Source organism: Oncorhynchus masou, chromosome 28 (genome assembly GCF_036934945.1).
Source record: "Oncorhynchus masou masou isolate Uvic2021 chromosome 28, UVic_Omas_1.1, whole genome shotgun sequence".
Classification (NCBI taxonomy): Eukaryota; Metazoa; Chordata; class Actinopteri; order Salmoniformes; family Salmonidae; genus Oncorhynchus; species Oncorhynchus masou.
This window is the reverse complement of record NC_088239.1, coordinates 50,115,205-50,141,069: the sequence shown is the minus strand read 5'-3', so window position 1 is coordinate 50,141,069 and position 25,865 is coordinate 50,115,205. Positions and strand designations below refer to the sequence as shown.

Here is a 25,865-nt window from a genome sequence, read left to right as displayed (position 1 = left end):
ACACACACGCACACACGGATCATCCAGTCCTATCACTACCTGTCCAGGTTCAGTTTGTGTGCCAGCATCCTCCAGTCGTTGCCTCTGGTCTGTGGTGCGTCCAGGCTGCCACAGAGCTTCTGTCTGATGGAGAGGGGGATGCGGAAGGCATTGGGCCCCACCAGGGTTGTGATGTTACTGGCTGGGTCCAGCAGAGATGTGTCGATGCTCTGGGTGTCCTGGAGATGCAAGAGAGAGACTGATGTCAGTACAGGGTTCAACTATTTCAATTGACTGAAATTATTCTTTGGGAGCTGATTGTTGGAGTTAGGGTTCCAAGTTTAGTTCTCATTCGAATTGGTGCATGTCTTCATCAAATTGTCTAGCCAGCTCCTAGCCTCTAGTCAGACAGAAAGCCCCAGACAGACGGAGACGAGTGTCTACAGTACTAAGGCCAGGGCCAGGGCAAGTTACACAATGCACACTATCCAATGTTCCCTGTTCCATCTCTGCTCCAATATTCTCCTACTCCACCATTCTCTTTGTGATTATTCCCTTAGATCTGTGCTCTGTGTGGAGCTATGAAATATAAAACCAGTAATGCTTGTAACTCTCATAACAGACAAGCTCTCAACGAGAGGGCTGTCTGTGCAGGAGGCTCAAGGCTCACTGTCTGAGTAAATTAGTTCACTGACAGAAGGCTAAACTCAATACCCAGGAGGGACAAAGACATGGAGAAAGACAGGGATGTTCGATATAACAGCAGCCTCAATTCAAGTTAGCAGTAAGTCCGACTAAATCAAGTTAGTCTGATTTGTCTGAGCATGTATGCATGATTCAGCATGTAAATGTTTATTAGTACACTGTACGTACTCTATCTGGACACTCTAATATCTCCTTACCTCTGAGAGGGTGGTGTCCAGCTGGAAGATCTGTCCCTCCCCCTCCACCTGTCGGACACACAGTTTACAGACCAGGTCTACGGTGCTGGGACAGAACCTCTCCAGGGTGAAGGTACAGTGGAGGTTCCTCTGGGACCCAGACCACACCTGCTGGAACGACAACTCCTGGGAAGAGAGGGGGTGGGGGGCGGGAGGTTAATACTGGCACCAAGGGTGCTAGTGTGTCTGTACTTTCCGTGTTTGCTGTGCGTACCTGATACTTGGCTAGTAGCTTGCTCTTCCACAGTGTGTGTGGGACGTCGTGGATGGACAGTCGCAGGTTGTGGGTGCTGTCCTTGAAGTTGAGGGTCTTTGGTTCGTCCAGCAGTTTCCCTCCCATCTGCTTCTCCATCTGTAGGACCTCCTATAATAACACAGAGACACACAGGGTTAAGACATGAGACAACCACTCTATCCACGCTGTTTGAATTATGGGATATAATCCATCTAGAAACATTCCCAACCTTTGACATTCACTTCTACATTCAACAAGACCATTCCCAATTCTCATTACCCCGCATCCCAAACTAAATAACCGGGTCCTATCCTCCTCCCAAAAGCAATAATGACACCTTATCTTTCTTCAGTTTTAGGCGGATAGAGGTATTCTAATGTGTTGTGATGGGGGGAGGACATATTTGTTAGGGCACGGCATCATTTCTCCGGGAGCAGCTTGATGATGATTATATTCAAATGCATGTGCTCATCTCCCCTTATAATGCTTCTGCTGGCTGCTCCCACACACACACACCCTCCCCCCACCACACACACACACACACACACACACACAATTGTTCTTACTTTGAGTGAGTCCTGTGTGTCGTCCAGGCAGTAGACTCTAATGTGGTACTCCAGAGCAGGGCAAGTGACGGGGCCGAAGATGGCCAACTTGAGCCGCTTGGTGGTGGCCGCGCTGCAGGACTGGCCCACCAGGCAGTAGGTCCCTAGGGTCTCTGTCAGGATGTGACACGCCTCCTCATCCATCTGGATGTAACAGGGAGTGGTGAAGTTCTCCTCTCCTACCACCACCACCTCCTAGAGAGAGAAAGAACGAGAGGGAGTGGGAGGGTGAGTGTGAGACTGTGTGTGATTACAGTATCCATGTAAATGTATACATGTGCCTGCCGAGTCCCTACATACGTCTAAATGTTTAATGTCTAACAATAGACCACCATGTATGAGGTCATAGCATAATGTCCCTCTCCTAGTTCCCCCCAGTGATGACAACGCTGGATCATGTGAGAGCATATTCCTGTTTCATTATTGGTGTCGGGGTCTAACTGGGTCAAGAGGCACGCTGAGCTCTGTAATCCTGACGCTACTATGAGCAGCACACAGCCTGGCATCCATTCAACCCATTATGTGAGACAGACAGAGAGAAGAGGAATGACACCATCATAGTGTGTGTGTGTGACTGTGTGTGTGACTGTGTGTGTGACTGTGTGTGTGACTGTGTGTGTAAGAGAGTTATTTTATTTAGAACCGGGGCATTTAACAGCAGTATTATAGCTGGTCATTAGGCTCTTTAACTGATCCTGGGGGACAGTATGAGTGTTCCTCACTAGGGGGATGATTACAATACAGTGGAAAACTGGGCTAAGGCCTCACACACACGTGCTGAAAGACTCTTTGTGAGGAGAGACTTACTGACTGACACATGTTACTCATTACACTCTGCTATGCACACACACGCACGTGCAGGGTAGCCTAGTGGTTAGAGCGTTGGGCTAGTTACCGGAAGGTTGCAAGTTCAAATCCCCAAGCTGACAAGGTACAAATCTGTCGTTCAGTTAACCCACTGTTCCTAGGCCGTCATTGAAAATAAGAATTTGTTCTTAACTGACTTGCCTAGTAAAATAAAGGTAAAATAAAAAAATAAAACACACACACACACCTCACTGTGCTGGACACATCACTGAGACATCTGATTATTCACATTGTACGACGGTAATATAAGAGCCAGACGCTGAATCTCTCTCCGTATGACTGTCTGACTGCCTCTCTCTATGGGGAGAACAGAAGGGAGAGCTACCATTCTGACAGCGCATGTCATAGCAAAAGCAATATATCGCCAGTCCACCAGTACGTGTGTGGTTGGCCTCAGCTCAGCGGGAAGAGAAGCTGATATAAAACAGCCAGGCATCATCTACGGATATTACCATCCACATGGCTGACAGGCTGAGATATAATCAATAGTTATTTCTCTGTTTAAACGCTTTCACGCCGCAATCTCGGTTTATTGGCTGCCCAAAGGCAATCCGTCATAGTCACACACTACGTAGCCCACATTAAAAACTGTATGTATATTACAGATGACTTCCTCATCAAATGTTCATATACCTCCTACCAGTAGTAACATCATGGAGATTCTCATGTCTGTTATACATGTTTGTTTTTTGTTTTTTGCAGAGCTGGAAAAGAGAGTCCAAGACACATCAAATCAAGCTTCTCTCTGAAGGCCTAGAACAATCTGTAGGCTTCAGATTGTGAGTTGATAATCATCAGATTTCACTGTTTCTGATGCAGTATGGCGTCACTATGTTGATATGGGCAGTGACGGCTCTGTAACATTGTGATGAATGTGTTGAGACCGACAGGACATGCATGTTGGTGATGCAGTGGAACAAACAGCTGAGAAAAGGGTCTACTGGCTCAAACCAGTCTCTCGTTACCGCATCAAACCCTCATCTTCCTCTGAGTCGCTCTGCTGACTGCAGATGGGTTAGGCAGTCAAAATATACAGGAATCTAGTTTCTCCTTCCAACAAACTTTTATACAACTCTGAACTAGTCTAAGGCCCACTGCTGTATCTAGAATTCTACACTACAGTTGCTATCTAGAACCTACAAGGTTTCTTCGGCTGTTCCCATAGGATAACCCTTTGAAGAACCCTTTTTGGTTTCAGGTAGAACACTTTTGGTTCCAGGTAGAAGAACCCTTCTGTGTTCCATGTAGAACCCTTTCCACAGAGGGTTCTACATGGAACCCAAAAGGGTTCCACCTAGGGCTGTGGCGGTCTCTACAAGCCACATACAAGCCACATACAAGCCGCTGATGTGCGCTTTTGGAACTACATTTTCAATGGTCTAATAAATCAATTGAATATACATCATCACAATACATCCTAATTTATTTTAGGCAGGTCTAAAGAAAATGTATTTCAGAATAACAAAATATGAGTCGGCCTACTGTACGTTATTTACCTATGCACCATTTAGCAGACAAGATATGCCATTATGTCATAGGATTTTATAGTAAGAAAAATGCATTTGAATTTAGCTGAATAAAATAGAAAGGACATTTTTCCCATTCGGAGCGAGAGTGCACATATGAAGTGGCTATGTTGTGTGTAAAAGTGATCATTTGAAACAGGTCCCATATGCTAGATTTAGAGTTATTGGCAACTGTAGTTGTGAATGGTAGCCTACCAACCATAGAATGCCTTAGAAATCAAAAGATACATTGCATTGCCATAAGTATGTGGACACCTGCTTATCGAACATCTCTTTCCAAAATCATGGGCATTAATATGGAGTTGGTCCCCACTTTGCTGCTATAACAGCCTTCACTCTTCTGAAAGGCTTTCCACTAGATGTTGGAACTTTGCTGCGGGGACTTGCTTCCAGTCAGCCACAAGCATTAGTGAGGTCGGGCACTGATGTTGGGTGATGCCTGGCTGCCTGGCATCGCCCAATACCTGGTTCTGATGCCTGGCTCGCAGTCGGTATGCCAATTCCTCCCAAAGGTGTTCGATGGGGTTGAGGTCAGGGCTCTGTGCAGGCCAGTCAAGTTCTTCCACACCGATCTCAACAAAGCATTTCTGTATGGAACTCACTTTGTGCATGGGGGCATTGTCATGCTGAAATAGGAAAGGTCCTTCCCCAAACTATTGCCACAAAGTTGGAAGCACAGAATTGTCTAGAATGCCATTGTATAATGTAGTATTAAGATTTTCCTTCATTGCAACTAAGGGGACTAGTCCAAACCATGAAAAACATCCCCAGACCATTATTCCTCCTCCACCAAAATGTACAGTTGGAATGCATTCTGGCAGGTAGAGTTCTCCTGGCATCCACCAAACCCAGATTCATCCGTCGGACTGCCAGATGGTATAGCGTGAATCATCACTCCAGAAAGTTTCCACTGCTCCAGAGTCCAACGGTAGCGAGCAATGCGCATGGTGATCTAAGGCTTGTGTGAGGCTGCTCGGCCATGGAAACCCATTCCATGATGCTCCCGACGAACAGTTGTGCTGATGTTGCATCCAGGGGCAGTTTGGAACTCGGTAAAGAGTGTTGCAACCGAAGACAAGCAATTTTTTTACGTGCTACAACGCTACAGCACTCAGCAGTCCCGTTCTGTGAGCTTGTGTGGCCTACCACTTCGTGGCCGAGCCATTGTTGCTCCTAGACGTTTCCACTTCATTATAACAGCACTTACAGTTGACAGGGGCAGCTCTAGCAGGGCAGATATTTGGTGAACTGACTTGGAATGGTGGAACCCTATGACAGTACCACGTTGAAAGTCACTGAGCTCTTCAGTGAGGCCATTCAACTGACGTTGTTTGTCCATGGAGATTGCATGGCTATGTGTTACATTTCATACTCCTGTCAGCAACGGTTGTGGCTGAAATAGCCGAATCCACTCATTTGAAGGGGTGTCCACATACTTTTGTATATACAGTGTATATGAGCTGCATTATGCGACTATAGGCTATTGATGGTTTGAGGAAGTTGCAAAAAAAGCTTGTGCTCTATTCCTTGCCTGAGGCTGATCACGATGTTCTCTCATCAAGTGGCCACACTGTATTTTCACCAATCAGACTATTCTCAATTTAATATGTAACATTTGTTTCAATTCAGAATGGCCCATTATCAAATGAGCAGGAATAGGGCTTGGAGAAAAAATACCTGTAATCCGTATGAGGCCACTGGTTAGTTTCACTCATGTCAGGTAGGCTACTTTGGTTATGTCGTCGTGACAGTTGAGCCAAAACTCTGTATGGAGACCTCTAACCCGGTTCCTGCAGCTACCCAGTGCTTCATTTGGGAAACCAAGTGAAATCTGTTCGGGGAAATCGATAGTAATATGTTTTCACAACAAAACATATTTCATTAAACTGTTGGCGACCAATTATGTACCAAAGATAACTTTAATCAGTGTTTTCTCATGTTTTTCTGCAATGTGTAATATGCAGTAGGCTATGTATTGCATAACGGCACAATCATTACTTTAATGCTGTTTTTTGGAGGGGGCTTGGGCTCATATAATCCTATGCATATTCTTAAGCTCTAATATGCATATGGGTGTTTTGACTTAGAAAGCGCTGTCCATTTCGTCGTGTTAGGCTTTGAAACAACATCCACAACGAAAATGTGTTCCACTCACTTTCAACCTGCTGTTGAACTTCTCTCTTCAAATTGATCAATCGCAGTGAGGTGAGTTTTAAAAGCATATACTGTTTTGATGATAAGTGTTTGGTGTGATTTTCAATTGCGTTTGCATTGATGTCAGAGTAGTTAGAGGGACAATAGAGCCCTGAGTACCAGTTGGGTTCTACTAACACATGTCCAGAATGCATAAGAGGGAATTACCGTGACTTAATAGTCACGTAGAATTTTACTGCAGTCATGACTCATGACTGCCGGTGTGATGGTATTATGGTCACCACAACAGCCCTAGTTCTACCTGGAACCAAAAAGGAACCTTAAAGGGACAGACAAAGAACCCTTTCAGAACCCGTTTCTTCTCTCTAAGTGCAGGAATCAAGGAAATATACAGGAATCAAGGAAATAATACAGGAATCGAGGAAATAATACAGGAATCGAGGAAATAATACAGGAATCGAGGAAATAAAACAGGAATCGAGGAAATAAAACAGGAATCGAGGAAATAATACAGGAATCGAGGAAATATACAGGAATCGAGGAAATAATACAGGAATCGAGGAAATAATACAGGAATCGAGGAAATAATACAGGAATCGAGGAAATATACAGGAATCGAGGAAATAATACAGGAATCGAGGAAATAATACAGGAATCGAGGAAATAATACAGGAATCGAGGAAATATACAGGAATCGAGGAAATAATACAGGAATCGAGGAAATATACAGGAATCGAGGAAATAATACAGGAATCGAGGAAATAATACAGGAATCGAGGAAATAATACAGGAATCGAGGAAATAATACAGGAATCGAGGAAATAATACAGGAATCGAGGAAATATACAGGAATCGAGGAAATAATACAGGAATCGAGGAAATATACAGGAATCGAGGAAATAATACAGGAATCGAGGAAATAATACAGGAATCGAGGAAATAATACAGGAATCGAGGAAATAAAACAGGAATCGAGGAAATAAAACAGGAATGGAGATTATCCCAGTAGTAGTGTTCGACACAACCTTTAATAACTACTAGAAATCCCACTGCTTTGTTAAGACTTATTTAGGAATGTAAGGATCTAGGGAGTAATACAGGAAACTAGGAAACCATCTACTGGGATGGTTTCTACATCTATTCCACGTAGGTTCAATGTCATTTCATTGAAATGATGTGGAAACTACGTTGATTCGACCGGTGAGTTCCAGTGGGTGGTGTTCTCTTTCCAACACACGTCTACACCCCAGTGCTTCCTGAAAGACACCCACAGACCTTGAGAAGTAGAGTAGGGCTCTATCAGCTCTGATGGAATGACAGCAGGTCAGAAGCTGTTGCTAAGCAGCTGAAGAATAATAGTGCGTGGCCAGGCCTGTGTATGAGGGGATGGAAGTGTGTCAGTTGACAGGCCAGTGATGACCAGGCCCCAGAGGCTCTGTTCTGACAGCTAGCTGAAATGGAACCATTTCAATGTTTAACACCGCCACTCAAATACTTCCCTTCACATGGCAATACTACATTGGCCCAGTCTATCTGACAGAATTACAACTAGATGCTTTCCAGACAAATTATAAAGAATAATTGATAGGTTATTTATTTTGCATAATAACTACCAGCAATTGTATTACATTTCACATATAAGAGTAAAAGAGAAATTCCACACTGAAGCTAAGGAGAAAGAAGGCACCCTACAACTGAAGTACGTCTCAACTGCCAGGGAAAGAATGAGTGTGTGGGAGTGTCGTGGGGAGAGTGTATTATTGAACTGAGAAAGCGTGAGTTTGTGTGTTTATTAGGGTTGAATGGCGGGGACCCGGTTACTGAGATTTACCGGGATTTACCGCCAAAAAACACTCCCTTTTCCCAGGATAAATAACTGTGAGAAAACCGGTAAATTATAATAATATATTTATATGAACAGCATGGCGTGAGATGGAACTGTTAAATTATATGCGATATCTAAATCTGGCTTCTCAACGGCCTCAACGGGTCGGGAGAGATAGCCCATCTTGGTATAGAGTACAATTCACAATGCACGCAGACATATCATCTCATCAACTTTTTTTCCTGTGACAGCTTGGCCTACATTTGCTGCAGCATAAGGGGGTACAGCGCAAACCCAACAAGATGTCACGGTTGCTACGCCGCTGTCGCCGGCGCCTCGTGGCTTGTTAAGTTTAGACATTCATTTTGAATGGTGAGTTACGAGTTAAAGGTTAGGGATAGGTTTAAAAAATAAAACAAATTAAATGAGTGTCTATCACTGGGATTGAACATGCAACCCCTGGAGTCATAGCTCGCAGCATACGCCCATCTACAACACCCGAGCAGAAAACCAAGCCTATTTTATGGTAATAACGCTCACCGTTACCCCTAGTGGTGGGTTTTGATGGCATCTCCTCGACGTGGACTGACGTCGGATTTCGAAGTAGATCTTGAGCAACCTGGCTGGCTAACCAGTTTTAAGGAAGTGTTTCTGGTGCGGAGGCGTTTGCGTAGGTTGCATCCGCCTCCTCCTGCTACTGCTAATTAAACCATTGTGTGTGTGTGTGTGTGTGTGTGTGTGTGTGTGTGTGTGTGTGTGTGTGTGTGTGTGTGTTAAAAACAAAGGGCTGTGAGGCTAGGAATGGGGCTATGTTCACAGAGATGCCCACGGCAACACAACTCATTATCATCACTGATTTTAATGATGGGACACACTCACACAAGAGCGGAAAAGACAGAGAGCCTGGGGGGGAAATGCCAGCATGCTATTCCCTATAACTGTTCTTACACAATCCTCTGTCTCTAATTGAGCTTGTGCTGTGTGTGCAGAGATACATTTGTTTATCCCATTCTCTACTCCTTTTATTCCCACTGTCATCCTACCTCATGACATTGACCTTAGCCGTTTTTTCCAGTACCATCTTCCACCTCCACACACTTCGTCCGGTACCCATTGCATGTCAGAGAACATATAATGCCACTCACCTCCCACTGGGCCTGCTGTGATTGGGTCTTGAGCTGAATCAGCCAATCCTCGGCTGATCCACTGTCGGCCTCAGCACAGTGGTGCATGGTGATGATGACTGGGCGTGTCAGGAGAGCCCCTGGGGGGCCACAGCTCACCACTGGGCTTAGCACTGTCTGGCAGTCATCGACTGGGGGCCTGAGGGAACGCACGCAAACACACGCGCACACACACACAGGTTAGTGTTGTGACAGTATGGGTAGTGTGCGTAGGAGATGTGTGTCTGGTATAAACAGCACAGCCAGAGGGAATAGAAAAGATTGTAGTTACCTCATGCTGTCCTTCCTGTGGACGGTCACGTACATCTCATAGACTCTCCCCTGAGGGACGGCTCCTGCTGGAACTAGCAGACTCACCCCTGTGGAGACAACACACACCACGGTCACACACTTTGTAGTCACACTTTGTAGTCACACGCTCCGTGGTCACATGTTCTGTGGTCACACACACACACACACACACACACACACACACACACACACACACACACACACACACACACACACACACACACACACACACACACACACACACACACACACACACACACACACACACACACACACACACAGTGGACTAACCAGCCCAGCACTGCCCTCTAGACATCTCCCTGTCATGCTCTGTCATTCTGTGTTCAGTGTTTATCCCCTGCCCAGCCCTGGGGCCCCAAGCAGACAGACAGAGAGACACATTGGGAGAGACATCACTAGGCCAAACCACCAACAGCCATATCACTGCCCCTTCCCACTGTCTCTTACTGTAGTGTAAATACTGCCACACACTGAACCCATTATATGGCAGAATAAGACAACATCAATGAGTTCTCTAGTCTCATCCCAATGCTGAACTGTATGGCTATAAGGCAGTGATATAAATTCTCTCCATCTGTGTCTGATATGATTTGATGTCCTGCTTGCTCTGTTTTTCAGGGAGATTTCCCCCCTCTCTCTGTCTCCAGGGTTTGTCAGATATCACATTGATTTCCCATGTCCTTGTAGTGAACCTTTCAAAGGGTGGCAGTCAGCATCTAGAAGGGAAATCACACAGCACTACACAGATACTGTATCAGGCGGATAGGCTACTGTATGAGAAGAAACAGAGAGAGAGAGAGAGAGAGAGAGAGAGAGAGAGAGAGAGAGAGAGAGCGAGAGAGAGAGAGAGAGAGAGAGAGAGAGAGAGAGAGCGAGAGAGAGCTCCTGCATTCACTTAGAGAAATGCTTCAAAGAGAAAAAAAAGGATATTAGTTGAAACGCTAAGTACAGTATGCCCACTCTCCTACTGCCGCACAGTATTTAATTACCCAGGAATGAAAACATATCCTATGACAGATGTGTTCTTCTCTCTGCCTGTGTAACATGATGAGGTGGCTAAACAGGAACATCAGCCAGAGATGGTTTTCCAGAGGAACAACTCCAGAAACCCTAGAAGTTGTTATCCTTTAATGTTTCCGCCTGTTTTTCCCAGCTGTCATCATGCATCTGTGGTGCATTAAAAACAAACCACATGTGTGCGACGTGGGAACACCACAGATCATGTAAGCAGTATTACAGGCCTAAACAGAGCAGAACTGTACCAACCTTGTGCTCTGTGTTCTGAGCAGCCAGGCACCCAGCTACTCTTACAACCCTGTCACGCACTGTGTGGAACCCATGCTCTGATTGACCGCTGAGAGCTTTGAGCACTCTTTCAGAGTCAAATTTCTCTTTCCCTCTCTCCCTACCCTACCCCTTCCCCCTCCCCTTCTCCTCTCGTTCCACCCTCCCCTTCTCCTCTCGTTACACCCTCCCTTCCCTCCTCTCGCTCCCCATTCCCTTCTCCTCTCGCCCCCCCCTTCCCTCCTCCTCTCCTCTCGCTCCCCTCTCCCCTCCTCCTCTCCTATCGCTCCCCCCTCCTCCTCTCCTCTCACTCCCCTCCTCTTCTTCTCTACCTCCCCCCTCCCCTTCTCCTCTCGCTCCCCCCTCCCTCTCTCTCTCCAGGGAGTCATGCTTCAGTATGACGTTAGTCCCCATTGCAGGCCATGTGTAGAGGATAAGGGTGATCCCTGGTGACTAAGAGGGGAAGCGGTGTCAGGATCACAGCATCATCTCCTGTTCATAATGAAATAATGGAAAGCTAGAGCGCCCTTGGATGGTGTGTAGTGTGGGAAGGGGGATGGAAGGAAGGCATGGAATGGGGGGATGGTGTGAGAACGATCTCTGTGTCAGTCCAGCCTCCACAGAGGCTCTTAATCCTGTTATTACACTGTGCTAAGTCACTTTAAGGAGGCAGCTCCTAATAACAGTCACCACGAGGAGACCTTGTCAGCTACTAACAAAGGCCTTCTCTGTACCATGGGGAGAACTGATAAAGCACCTCAAACCAATGTCATTGTAAGTGTATGAAAGCACCAAATCTCCAATCTAGTCTAGACAAAGTCCAAAGTGGTCTGGTAATTGCTTATGGCGAGGGCCAGATGGATCTGCAAGGACGTTTTCATATAAATAACTTAACAGCCTTACCGGAATACTTATTCAGTTTAAAGTTCATTGTTTGGACACACCTACTGATTCAAGGGTTTTTCTTTATTTTGACTATTTTCTACATTGTAGAATAATAGTGAAGGCATCAAAACTAAGAAATAGCACATAAAATGGCTTCAATTCACGTTATATCTACAGCAACTTTGGTTGGACTGATCCTGTCAACATCATACATCAACATCAAAACCTTAGCTAGCAGTCATCATCATGAATCAAGTCAGCGATTTACTGGCAAATCCTTTTCAATACTTGTCATATGAAGAGACATTATGAAGAGAAGTTATAGATAAAACATATCGGTGCTCATCGGCCATTGGACATAAACATTACACAACAAGTTTGGAATCGCAAATTCAACTATGATCGGTTTGGAATGAATCAGTGGCTAACTGCAAGCATTGCAAAGAAATCACTAGCCTGGTATTCAGTGGAGTGGATGTGTGGTCCCAAGTCTGGGTTTAAGGGTCTCTTTTCCAAGTTTAAAAGGATAAACATTCAACATTAGCCATGATGTCAATCCAGCATGATTTCTGCCACTTTCAAAACAACTGGAAACTCGGAACTGGGAAATCTCAGAGTTCAAGACAACTGGGAACTCGGGCAAAAATGAGCTCCGACTGGGAAAATACATTTTGGACGGTCATCCAATTCAGAATTCCAAGTCGGGAACTTGGGCCTCTTTCTAGAGCTCCGACCTGAAGATCACTAACGTCATGATTCAACCTTATTTTTTCCCGACTTCCCAGTTGCCTTGAAAGCGCCATAAATCCCAAGAATGCCAGACTTCGATGACAAAAATGTGACATCGAAGGACCACCGCGATACCTTCCTGTTCAAGTGAGCACAGCACAACAAGCCAAGTCCAAAAATGTATTGCATGCTGCTATATAAATGATGTAATATGCTAATATATTGTAGCTAAGAAAGTAACACTAAGTGAATGTTGTGTCCCTTTTCCCCTAATAATTTAGCCTACTGTTCTGACTTGGTGGTGCACCTGTAGCCTATTAATAAATGGATCACTAGTCACTTTAAATAATGCCACTTTAATGATGTTTACATCTTACATTACTCATATCACATGTATATACTGTATTTTATACCATCTACTGCACCTTGTCAATTCTGCTCGCTCATCGATATACTTATATGTACATATTCTCATTCACCCCTTTAGATTTGTGTGTATTCGGTAGTTGTTGGGGAATTGTTAGATTACTTGTTAGATATTACTGCACTGCTGGCACTAGAAGCACAAGCATTTCGCTACACTCGCATTAACATCTGCTAACCATGTGCATGTGACCAATAAAAATCGATTTGATTTGATTTTATAGCCTGTTTTAGAGGAATGTCATTATCGAATATTGAAAGAGCTTTCATTGTCTGCTTATATGCCCACTTTATTCATCCCTCGGTTCTGACTTAGTGTACAGGAAGAATACTGTAATAACAGCCCGTGTTCTGAATTCTGTCCCTGTACATTTCAAAAGTGCTGAACAAATATTTATATTGACGACATCCATCCCAGCTCGCTCATTAATGTCTTAATCGAAATTACAGATTGCCTCTTATCACTCGTAGTTCCCTTATGCCATAGTTTGTACATCTCAATTGTCAGTAGAAAACACATTTGTTTAAGCAAGTCAGCCATAACTGCCATGTTTTTTACAAAGAGAGTAAATGAGGCTGAATGAGCTGTTTCGCTGCCAGACAAGGCTCCGCTGATAGCCAGGTGTAGCACTGGTAAGATGTTGGGACTGCTGTTGGGACAGCTTTATGTCGGCCCTAACAGTTTGTGGGCACCGTTTGTCACTGTTATAGTCCAATGAATGTATTGTTTAGTGTTGTGTTGTGGCTCTGCTGGCATGCATCATTTATTTGACTGTCCTATATTAAGAAAACCATTATTTGTCACTTTACTCAAACACACATAAAAAAATACTATACACCAACCCACTTTGAGACTGTACCACACTTCCTCCTCCTTCGACAGACCCATAAAGACCCATACCTGAGTTGGGGACGATGAGGTGCCCCCTAGAGAGTTGAAGGAGCCCAGGGCGGTACAGGAGGGGTCCCTGGTACCAGTACGGAGCAAAGTCTGGGTTTGGGTCCTCCTCCCCATGGTGTCCCCATCCAGCAGGCAACGGGGCAGCTTGGGGGAGAAGTCAGACAGGTCCTCGGAGGGGGTGACCAGACCAGAGGAGTTGTAGACCTTGATCTTCAGGTTGGGCAGGGGGTCCAGGAGGGGGGAGTTGGTCATGGGGATCTTGTCGGCTACGTCGTGGAGGGCGTAGACGGGTCCACGGTACATGGCCGCCGCAGAGGTCAGGTCAGGGGGTGCCGTCAGGATGTCAGCTGGGGACAGGAGAGGACAACGCTGACGTCAGTGGTAAGACTAGGGTGTAAAGGAGAGGTGCAGCCAGACCGACACACCATCAGGATCAGTCAGTATTGACCTGTTAAAGGCCGAATGCAGACGTTTTTTTATGTCAATATAAAATCATTTCATGTGTAACATTGGCCTTCATAATGGATTCCCATTGACGAAAAAGAGCTTTTTAGAAAAAAACTTTCTCAAGCAAGACTTTTGCTGGTCTGTCTGGGATCGGACTGAGTGGGGAGGGGCTAACTGAAAATGTGCTGTTATTGGCAGAGAGGTTTGGAACTCTCTTTGTTATTGGTCTATTAACCAATTTACTGCCTGGTGATGTCAAGCCAAAACGCTCGCCCATGCAAACATGCTGATTAGAAGGTCCTGTGTAGATTGTACAGGAAATAGCACATTTCTTCACACTTTTACAGTGTTAGTTTTATCAGCTGTTGTTCACCATGATATGAAACATAGGAAAAAACAGACTTTTGACGGTACTGGGCCTTTAAGAGGCTTTGGGTAACATTTATTTTTAGCTTTCGGTTACATTTTTTTGTGGGGTTCACACGGCTGGTTTCAGCTCTGTCCTCCTTAAACTCTACTAAACTGTGTGGAGTTATGTGTTGACTTGACAGCTCTACGCATAAACCGTGTGAAGAGTCCTGTTGCTCAGAGCTCCTAACTATAGCTCTGCAGCACGGTGTTTCATAAGGAACAGATGGCATCATTATATAGCAGTTTACTTAACAGGTACACACATGAATATTCATGATGGGTGTTGAGTGGGCCGGTGGGGACTGTTACAGTAACAGCCTCTGTGTCTTCACACTGCTCCTCGTCCTCTCTACCTTACACAGTGTAAGAGAAATTGAAATCATGTAAATATGTATTTACCACTATGGTAAATAGCTAGCGGTGCGATTTGAATAGTGAGCCTATTTGGATTCAAAATCAAAATCCACATTGTGTCGTCGTCATGCGGCGTGTTTACCTGAGGGCTGACGACAAGGCACAGAGAGGTAAATGAAACACCTGTAGTGTGGTCTAATGTCTCTCTTTGTCTCTATTTCTCTCTAACGGCCAGGTGCAGGCTGCCATAGCAACCCGAGTTGGTTGATATAAGCTTTAGGGGTCCTTGGAACTGGCATCTCTTTTTATATCCCTCTACCTGTCTCTGAACTGGCATCTCTTTTTATCTCCCTCTACCTGTCTCTGAACTGGCATCTCTTTTTATCTCCCTCTACCTGTCTTTGAACTGGCATCTCTTTTTATCTCCCTCTACCTGTCTCTGAACTGGCATCTCTTTTTATATCCCTCTACCTGTCTCTGAACTGGCATCTCTTTTTATATCCCTCTACCTGTCTCTGAACTGGCATCTCTTTTTATATCCCTCTACCTGTCTCTGAACTGGCATCTCTTTTTATCTCCCTCTACCTGTCTCTGAACTGGCATCTCTTTTTATCTCCCTCTACCTGTCTTTGAACTGGCATCTCTTTTTATCTCCCTCTACCTGTCTCTGAACTGGCATCTCTTTTTATATCCCTCTACCTGTCTTTGAACTGGCATCTCTTTTTATCTCCCTCTACCTGTCTCTGAACTGGCATCTCTTTTTATATCCCTCTACCTGTCTCTGAACTGGCATCTCTTTTTATATCCCTCTACCTGTCTCTGAACTGGCATCTCGTTTTATATCCCTCTACCTGTCTCTGAACTGGCATCTCTTTTTATATCCCTCTACCTGTCTCTGAACTGGCATCTATTTTATATCCCTCTACCTGACTCTGAACTGGCATCTCTTTTTATATCCCTCTACCTGTCTCTGAACTGACATCTCTTTTTATCTCTCTCTCTGTCCATCGCCTGACTTAATCACCCCAGCCTAAATCTAACATCACCCTCTCCACCGAAATATCAAACTGTTCAAGCCACATGCCTCCGTCTCCCTACTTCCACCAGTCCCAACCTTTTAGCACGGCCTCTGTCCTCAGCCCAGTCAATCCTGTCCTGACCAAATCTAATTACAGTTGAATACACCACACACAGAGAGACGTAATTAAGCCTTAATGATAGCTGCTAGATTGCCCTCCCTCCCTACTTCCTAGTGACCGGCATTCTAATAGAGCCAGTCTCATCACTTCGCCCACACAAACATCCTGGGTAACCTTTCTCTGCTCCCACCTCATCTCATCTGCAGTCAAACACCACCATCTGCATTCAGATCATTATCTCTGACACACATCCGCTTTCAGCGTGTCTGAGCCAATTAGGTCTGTCTGTCTCAGCAGGTTAATGATATGGGCAGAGAAGTCAACTTCCTGGTAGAGACCTCATCATTAACACGTCACACAGATAGGGAGGTTGTGCGACACTCATTTATCACCTGTTATTCTGATACTAAAATACACAAACACACACCCCTCCTCCTACCTGTTCGGGCCGTCTTGATGCTGACGGGCTGGAAGCCCCCGTTGAGGGCCGAGGTGTCTATGATGTCAGAGTCAAAGTCGCGGTGGTTCTTCCTGTAGACGAACAGCGCCACGATGACGGAGATGACCAGACACATGATCACAGCGATGACGACGCCAACGTACAGCGCAACGTCATCTGTACTGGGGGCAGCTGGCGGGAGAGAAGAGGAGAGAGAGAGAAAGATAGAGAGAGTCTCTTTAAATATGTAATCACCTCATAGGGTACATTTAACTCCATTAGTCACGTGATAGGCAGTTGTATTATCAGTCTTCGAATAAATACTGTCTTCTAATAAAGACAGTATCAGTACCCCAATATCCTACTCATTCATACTATGAATTCATTCTGGTCCATTATATACAATTCCACCTTTGCATCACACGCCCTTCTAGAAAAAGACATGTGGGTGTTGTTGGAGTATATGCACTGCACATGGAATGTTCAAGGACATAGTGAAATGTCAAACCCGTACTGGTCCAATGTCCTGATAATGACAGTTTAATGTGCCAGGAGTTTAGAGTTGAAATGAAGGGCAGATTAGATAGACAGCATTACAGAGAGCGAGCGAGAGAGAACAGAGAGAGAGAGAGAAAGACAAAGAGAGAGAGAGTGAGAGAGAGAGAGAGAGAGGGAGAGGGAGAGAGAGAAAAGAAATAGTGAGAGAGAGAGAGAGAAAAATAGATAGAGAGAAAGAAATCGAGAGAGAGAAAGAGTAAGAGAGAAGAGAGAGAGCGAGAGAGAGCGAGAGAGAGAGAGAGAGAGAGAGAGAGAGAGAGAGAGAGAGAGAGAGAGAGAGAGAGAGGGAAAGAAATCAAGAGAGAGAAAGAGAGAGAGAGAGAGGGAAAGAAATCAAGAGAGAGAAGAGAGAGAGAGAGAGAGAGAGAGAGAGAGAGAGAGGGAAAGAAATCAAGAGAGAGAAAGAGAGAGAGTAGGAGAGGAGAGAAAGAGAGAGAGCGAGAGAGAGACAGCGAGAAAAAGAGAGAAGAGAGAGAAAGAGAAGAGAGAGAAAGAGAGAGAGAGAGAGAGAGAGAGAGAGAGAGAGAAAGAGACTATAGAGGGGTGGGATATTGTATGACATGCATGAAAGCATTCCCCGTACCATGGTATGCATTACCATTAACTCTGAATAACACAGTCACTACAGTACAGTAATAGCATAGATCAATGACACATCTGTGAAGCATAGGTTGTAACAAGCCGATCAAAACCCTGGTTCAAAAAGATATGTTGGTCAGCTGTTAATTACAGGGACCTGTGATTGAGTACATACACTAACATTCCTCTATTTCTCCAGCTTTGTTCTCTCATTTCTCTGATAAGATCTAGAAATATATTTCTCCTTTCATCTCTCCCTCCCAGAGCTTTGCTTCCAGCTGGGGAATGGGTGATTTTAAGAGCAGAGGTTTGGTTCTGTTCGTTCTAATGGCTGTGTGTGGAACCCAGACTGTAATGACAAGCCATCATTATAGTGGGACAGTTGAAGATGGATGGCCTTGGAAACAGTGTCAAAGCCTTTTGTGATGTTGGTAATTGTAAAGAATATCCGTCACTGTCAAAAAACTGACATGTGAAAAATAGAGCCTTCTTTACAGGTGTCTAAATGCCACTGGAAAAGTGTGTGTGTGTGCGGGGGAGTGTGTGAGAGAGAGACAGAGAGAGGGAGAAAGACAGAGAAAGTTAGAGGAGGGGGAGAGAGAGGGGCAAAGAGGGAGCGAGAGACAGAGGGGAGAAAAAAAACAGTAAGAGAGAGGCGAGAGAGAGAAAGAGAGAAAGAAAGACGGACAGAGGAGAGCAGAGAGAGGAGAGAGAGAGAGAGAACAAAGGATTTCAAGCCGTGTATGGTGAGATGTCGTGAGGGAAAAATCAACACTAGTAGATGGGAGTCCATAAATTATCAGTAATCAAAAGAGAACATCATGGTACAAAGGCTCAGATCAAAGAGCCACTGATGGCTTCATACTGTATGACTGGAAAATGGATTCCAAATGGTGTTGATCAATGGTGTACCAGTAGATGGCAGTATTAACCACTACTCCAGCCCCCACAGCCATAAATCACTAACCGGTATGAACGTTGGACCATTTGCGTATATTAGCCTGATGTCTTTAAGTGATGCAGATGGCACTCAATCTGAGTCCTCTATTTTCACATGCGGGGGAGGGAGGCAGAGGGGGCAAGAGGGAGTACTTAGGCAGCAGAAGAAATGTTCTGGGAGAACGGAAAAGTATGGCAAATGGAAATATGCGCTGTAGGCTATTTCTCGCATTACGTGCTCTGTGCCGTTCTGTCGTAGCCTATAGGATGTCAGTGTTGTTGTCTACAGTATCATAGTGCAGTGCTGCTGTCTGTTTGAGTATAGTCATCCTCAGCTGGTTGGGCGTTCGTTCAGACAATGTTTAAAGGCACTAATCAGCGTCCAGGATCAAAGCAGTGCTGCCCGCTGCCCTTCACACACACAGTGTAATGATGGTGAGCCAACACATTAATATCCTGAACGCAGCCCTGCCCCAGAGAAGAGCAGCCTTTTGACCCCGACATCATCTGAGTTGACCCAGCCTTGACCCTGACATTATTTGTATTTTTGCACTGTCTCTATGCACACTCACGGGACTCTACACACTCATGCACACTGGCACTCCAACACACACACACACACACACACACACACACACACACACACACACACACACACACACACACACACACACACACACACACACACACACACACACATCATAATACACTGCTGCTACTCTGTTTATCATATATCCTGATTGCCTATTCACCTTACCCCTATACATATCTACCTCTATCACTCCAGTATCCCTGTCCCCTTCCCCCTATACATATCGACCTCCATCACTCCATTATCCCTGTCCCCTTACCCCTATACATATCGACCTCCATCACTCCATTATCCCTGTCCCCTTACCCCTATACATATCTACCTCTATCACTCCAGTATCCCTCTCACCTTCCCCCTATACATATCTACCCCCATCACTCCAGTATCCCTGTCCCCTTCCCCCTATACATATCTACCCCCATCACTCCAGTATCCCTGTCCCCTTCTCACTATACAAATCTACCTCCATCACTCCATTATCCCTGTCCCCTTACCCCTATACATATCAACCTCCATCACTCCATTATCCCTGTCCCCTTACCCCTATACATATCTACCTCCATCACTCCAGTATCCCTGTCACCTTCCCCTTATACATACAGTGCCTTGCGAAAGTATTCGTCCCCCTTGAACTTTGCGACCTTTTGCCACATTTCAGGCTTCAAACATAAAGATATAAAACTGTATTTTTTTTGTGAAGAATCAACAACAAGTGGGACACAATCATGAAGTGGAACGACATTTATTGGATATTTCAAACTTTTTTAACAAATCAAAAACTGAAAAATTGGGCGTGCAAAATTATTCAGCCCCCTTAAGTTAATACTTTGTAGCACCACCGTTTGCTGCGATTACAGCTGTAAGTCACTTGGGGTATGTCTCTATCAGTTTTGCACATCGAGAGACTGAAAGTTTTTCCCATTCCTCCTTGCAAAACAGCTCGAGCTCAGTAAGGTTGGATGGAGAGCATTTGTGAACAGCAGTTTTCAGTTCATTCCACAGATTCTCGATTAGATTCAGGTCTGGACTTTGACTTGGCCATTCTAACACCTGGATATGTTTATTTTTGAACAATTCCATTTTAGATTTTGCTTTATGTTTTGGATCATTGTCTTGTTGGAAGACAAATCTCCATCCCAGTCTCAGGTCTTTTGCAGACTCCATCAGGTTTTCTTCCAGAATGGTCCTGTATTTGGCTCCATCCATCTTCCCATCAATTTCAACCATCTTCCCTGTCCCTGCTGAAGAAAAGCAGGCCCAAACCATGATGCTGCCACCACCATGTTTGACATTGGGTATGGTGAGTTCAGGGTGATGAGCTGTGTTGCTTTTACGCCAAACATAACGTTTTGTATTGTTGCCAAAAAGTTCAATTTTGGTTTCATCTGACCAGAGCACCTTCTTCCACATGTTTGGTGTGTCTCCCAGGTGGCTTGTGGCAAACTTTAAACGACACTTTTTATGGATATCTTTAAGAAATGGCTTTCTTCTTGCCACTCTTCCATAAAGGCCAGATTTGTGCAATATACGACTGATTGTTGTCCTATGGACAGAGTCTCCCACCTCAGCTGTAGATCTCTGCAGTTCATCCAGAGTGATCATGGGCCTCTTGGCTGCATCTCTGATCAGTATTCTCCTTGTATGAGCTGAAAGTTTAGAGGGATGGCCAGGTCTTGGTAGATTTGCAGTGGTCTGATACTCCTTCCATTTCAATATTATCGCTTGCACAGTGCTCCTTGGGATGTTTAAAGCTTGGGAAATATTTTTGTATCCAAATCTGGCTTTAAACTTCTTCACAACAGTATCTCGGACCTGCCTGGTGTGTTCCTTGTTCTTCATGATGCTCTCTGAGCTTTTAACAGACCTCTGAGACTATCACAGTGCAGGTGCATATATACAGAGACACACAGGTGGATTGTATTTATCATCATTAGTCATTTAGGTCAACATTGGATCATTCAGAGATCCTCACTGAACTTCTGGAGAGAGTTTGCTGCACTGAAAGTAAAGGGGCTGAATAATTTTGCACGCCCAATTTTTCAGTTTTTGATTTGTTAAAAAAGTTTGAATTATCCAATAAATGTCGTTCCACTTCATGATTGTGTCCCACTTGTTGTTGATTTTTCACAAAAAAATACAGTTTTATATCTTTATGTTTGAAGCCTGAAATGTGGCAAAAGGTCGCAAAGTTCAAGGGGGCCGAATACTTTCGCAAGGCACTGTATCTACCTCTATCACTCCAGTATCCCTGTCCCCTTCCCCCTATACATATCAACCTCTATCACTCCATTATCCCTGTCCCCTTACCCCTGTACATATCTACCTCTATCACTCCAGTATCCCTGTCCCCTTCCCCCTATACATATCTACCTCTATCACTCCAGTACCCCTGTCCCCTTCCCCCTACACATATCTACCTTTATCACTCCTGTATCCCTGTCCCCTTCCCCCTATACATATCTACCTCTATCACTCCAGTACCCCTGTCCCCTTCCCCCTACACATATCTACCTTTATCACTCCTGTATCCCTGTCCCCTTCCCCCTATACATATCTACCTCCATCACTCCAGTATCCCTGTCCCCTTCCCCCTATACATATCTACCTCCATCACTCCAGTATCCCTGTCCCCTTCCCCCTATACATATCTACCTCTATCACTCCTGTATCCCTGTCCCCTTCCCCCTACACATATCTACCTCTATCACTCCTGTATCCCTGTCCCCTTCCCCCTACACATATCTACCTCTATCACTCCAGTATCCCTGTCCCCTTCCCCCTACACATATCTACCTCTATTACTCCTGTACCCCTGCCCCATTCCCCCTACACATATCTACCTTTATCACTCCTGTATCCCTGTCCCCTTCCCCCTATACATATCTACCTCCATCACTCCAGTATCCCTGTCCCCTTCCCCCTATACATATCTACCTCCATCACTCCAGTATCCCTGTCCCCTTCCCCCTATACATATCTACCTCTATCACTCCTGTATCCCTGTCCCCTTCCCCCTACACATATCTACCTCTATCACTCCAGTATCCCTGTCCCCTTCCCCTATACATATCTACCTCTATCACTCCTGTATCCCTGTCCCCTTCCCCCTACACATATCTACCTCTATAACTCCAGTATCCCTGTCCCCTTCCCCCTACACATATCTACCTCTATCACTCCAGTATCCCTGTCCCCTTCCCCTATACATATCTACCTCTATCACTCCTGTATCCCTGTCCCCTTCCCCCTACACATATCTACCTCTATAACTCCAGTATCCCTGTCCCCTTCCCCCTATACATATCTACCTCTATCACTCCTGTATCCCTGTCCCCTTCCCCCTATACATATCTACCTCCATCACTCCAGTATCTCTGTCCCCTTCCCCCTATACATATCTACAGTGGTGGGCCAGCAAGGCCTTCTCTGCTGGCCTAAACATCATCAGAATATATATATTTTTTAAATATATTTTCCCACAAATATGTATTAAATTATTCCCCAGAGTAAGAGTTACACTCTTCATTTCATAGCGTTCCTCTTGGCTGCACTGCTTCCAGCCCCAGGTTGAGATTTGGAGGGCTGGTCTTTATGTTAGACATTTTATCCAATCGTATTCAGCCATCATGTGTTGCCAGGGGTCTAAAATCTGCGCTCAGGCCTTCAGAATCAACAGTGCGGGTGCTTGTAGCTGAAAGTGAATGGAAATTAAAATTTAGTGTCAACCAATCAGCTTTAGAGTTGGCTATTGTACGCCGGCTGGCTGGCTGGCTGGCTCCAGTGTTACACAGGAGCCAGCTAGCAGTCGTAGTGCCTGCACGTCTTTTGATTGGATTACCAACTAGGAAACTGAAATTGATAAACGATTGATCAACGAATTAATTTGCGTACTACTAAACTGTTTATTCAACCCACAATGGCGGAAGGAGAAGATATCGATTTGGCCGAGGATATAATTATAACGCCATTCTCAAGGCAAACTTTTCAAGAAAAGTTAGACATTGTCAGGAGAGGTAGACGCCGACGCTACAAAGCCGACGCTACAAAGACAGGCTCCGAGAAGCACTGCAAACTGTACTGCTGGGAATGCCTATTATTTGCAAGTGATCGATTTGGTGTTTGGAGCCACACTGGCTTTGCAAACCTGAGTTGTCTAACCAAGGCAGCAACGAGACACCAAAGTACGGCTGGGCACTTACAAACAATGGTGCTTTTGAAAACTTTTGGGGACACCCGAGTGGATCTACAGCTCAACGAACAAGCGCGCAGTGCAACGAAGCTGCACAATGAAAAGGTATTGTACTCTTCCCCTGCAATTCTCTGAATAAAAATGTCAATTTCAAGGTGACGCAACGCCTGGTTATACTGCGTTTGTCTAAATGTATAGTGTCTAGAGCCATGGCATCATAATGATGGTAATAAGAGGTGGATTAATTCGGGTGGGACTGTGTAGGACTTCACTGAAGGCCCAGGCCCCAGAACCACGGCACGCTACTGCATATCTACCTCTATCACTCCAGTATCCCTGTCACCTTACCCCTATATATATCTACCTCTATCACTCCAGTATCCCTGTCCCCTTCCCCCTATACATATCTACCTCCATCACTCCAGTATCCCTGTCCCCTTCCCCCTATACATATCTACCTCCATCACTCCAGTATCCCTGTCCCCTTCCCCCTATACATATCTACCTCCATCACTCCAGTATCCCTGTCCCCTTCCCCCTATACATATCTACCTCCATCATTCCAGTATCCCTGTCCCCTTACCCCTGTACATCAGACGGGGAGATAAGAAAGGTGTTTCCCTGTACGTGTGCCAGTGACATCACAACCTGAAACATCAGACAGGGAGATAAGAAAGGTGTTTCCCTGTACGTGTGCCAGTGACATCACAACCTGAAACATCAGACGGGGAGATAAGAAAGGTGTTTCCCTGTACGTGTGCCAGTGACATCACAACCTGATACATCAGACGGGGAGATAAGAAAGGTGTTTCCCTGTACGTGTGCCAGTGACATCACAACCTGAAACACAGACGGGGAGATAAGAAAGGTGTTTCCCTGTACGTGTGCCAGTGACATCACAACCTGAACACAGACGGGGAGATAAGAAAGGTGTTTCCCTGTACGTGTGCCAGTGACATCACAACCTGAAACATCAGACGGGGAGATAAGAAAGGTGTTTCCCTGTACGTGTGCCAGTGACATCACAACCTGAAACATCAGACGGGGAGATAAGAAAGGTGTTTCCCTGTACGTGTGCCAGTGACATCACAACCTGAAACATCAGACGGGGAGATAAGAAAGGTGTTTCCCTGTACGTGTGCCAGTGACATCACAACCTGAAACATCAGACGGGGAGATAAGAAAGGTGTTTCCCTGTACGTGTGCCAGTGACATCACAACCTGATACATCAGACGGGGAGATAAGAAAGGTGTTTCCCTGTACGTGTGCCAGTGACATCACAACCTGATACATCAGACGGGGAGATAAGAAAGGTGTTTCCCTGTACGTGTGCCAGTGACATCACAACCTGAAACACAGACGGGGAGATAAGAAAGGTGTTTCCCTGTACGTGTGCCAGTGACATCACAACCTGAAACATCAGACAGGGAGATAAGAAAGGTGTTTCCCTGTACGTGTGCACGTGACATCACAACCTGCAACATCAGACGGGGAGATAAGAAAGGTGTTTCCCTGTACGTGTGCCAGTGACATCACAACCTGAAACATCAGACGGGGAGATAAGAAAGGTGTTTCCCTGTACGTGTGCCAGTGACATCACAACCTGAAACATCAGACGGGGAGATAAGAAAGGTGTTTCCCTGTACGTGTGCCAGTGACATCACAACCTGAAACATCAGATGGGGAGATAAGAAAGGTGTTTCCCTGTACGTGTGCCAGTGACATCACAACCTGAAACACAGACGGGGAGATAAGTTGACGGCTCGCTATTTAAAGGGAAACGCTTCAGCTTTTCGTGGCCATTTCACAAATAACATCTTGGGCTAGGAAGGTTATGTATTTGCCATAAGTGCACAGCGCCATGCGAACACTAGGATTAAAACGCCACAATACAATAACAGATCATGTAACTTTGGTTGAAGGTTTATGAATATGGCAAGAATATGGCAGATGCCGTGTGGGGATTCCAGTACGCAGGCATTTTAAAACATTCACTTCTTTCAACCCCTATCAGCTCACCCTATACAGCCCTCAGTATACCCCTTGTCTGAACATAGACATCACCTTAAAGACAGCAGATTCTCCACAGATACATATGTTAGGCCACTAATTCCCACTCTGACATACAGCAGAGGAGAGAACAAAACCGCCAGAATCAAATGATGAAAGTCTGAAAATGCCATTTCACTGTGCTCCCTTTGCCAAGCTCCCCTGTAGTTATTTAACATATATCCCCACCTTCGAGGAATCTCCTATCCGTGCTTTGATGATAAAAGGCAGCAACCTGCTAAGTGTGAGCATTAAACTGTATCACTTAGATTAATACATCCCTTTGAACACGAGCAACTGTCGGAAAAGGAGAAAAAT

At 45.2% G+C, this 25,865-nt stretch overlaps 1 protein-coding gene across 1 annotated transcript in view; it reads right to left on the bottom strand.

The window, feature by feature from the left end:
* unc5cb (unc-5 netrin receptor Cb) overlaps positions 1-25,865 on the bottom strand; it is a 202,018-nt gene that overhangs the window by 2,984 nt on the left and 173,169 nt on the right. The window contains 9 exon segments of the mRNA XM_064942411.1: positions 40-218; positions 882-1,046; positions 1,135-1,284; positions 1,722-1,955; positions 9,278-9,455; positions 9,588-9,675; positions 13,851-13,871; positions 13,874-14,197; positions 16,641-16,832. Coding sequence (XP_064798483.1) covers positions 40-218; positions 882-1,046; positions 1,135-1,284; positions 1,722-1,955; positions 9,278-9,455; positions 9,588-9,675; positions 13,851-13,871; positions 13,874-14,197; positions 16,641-16,832 — 1,531 coding nt within the window.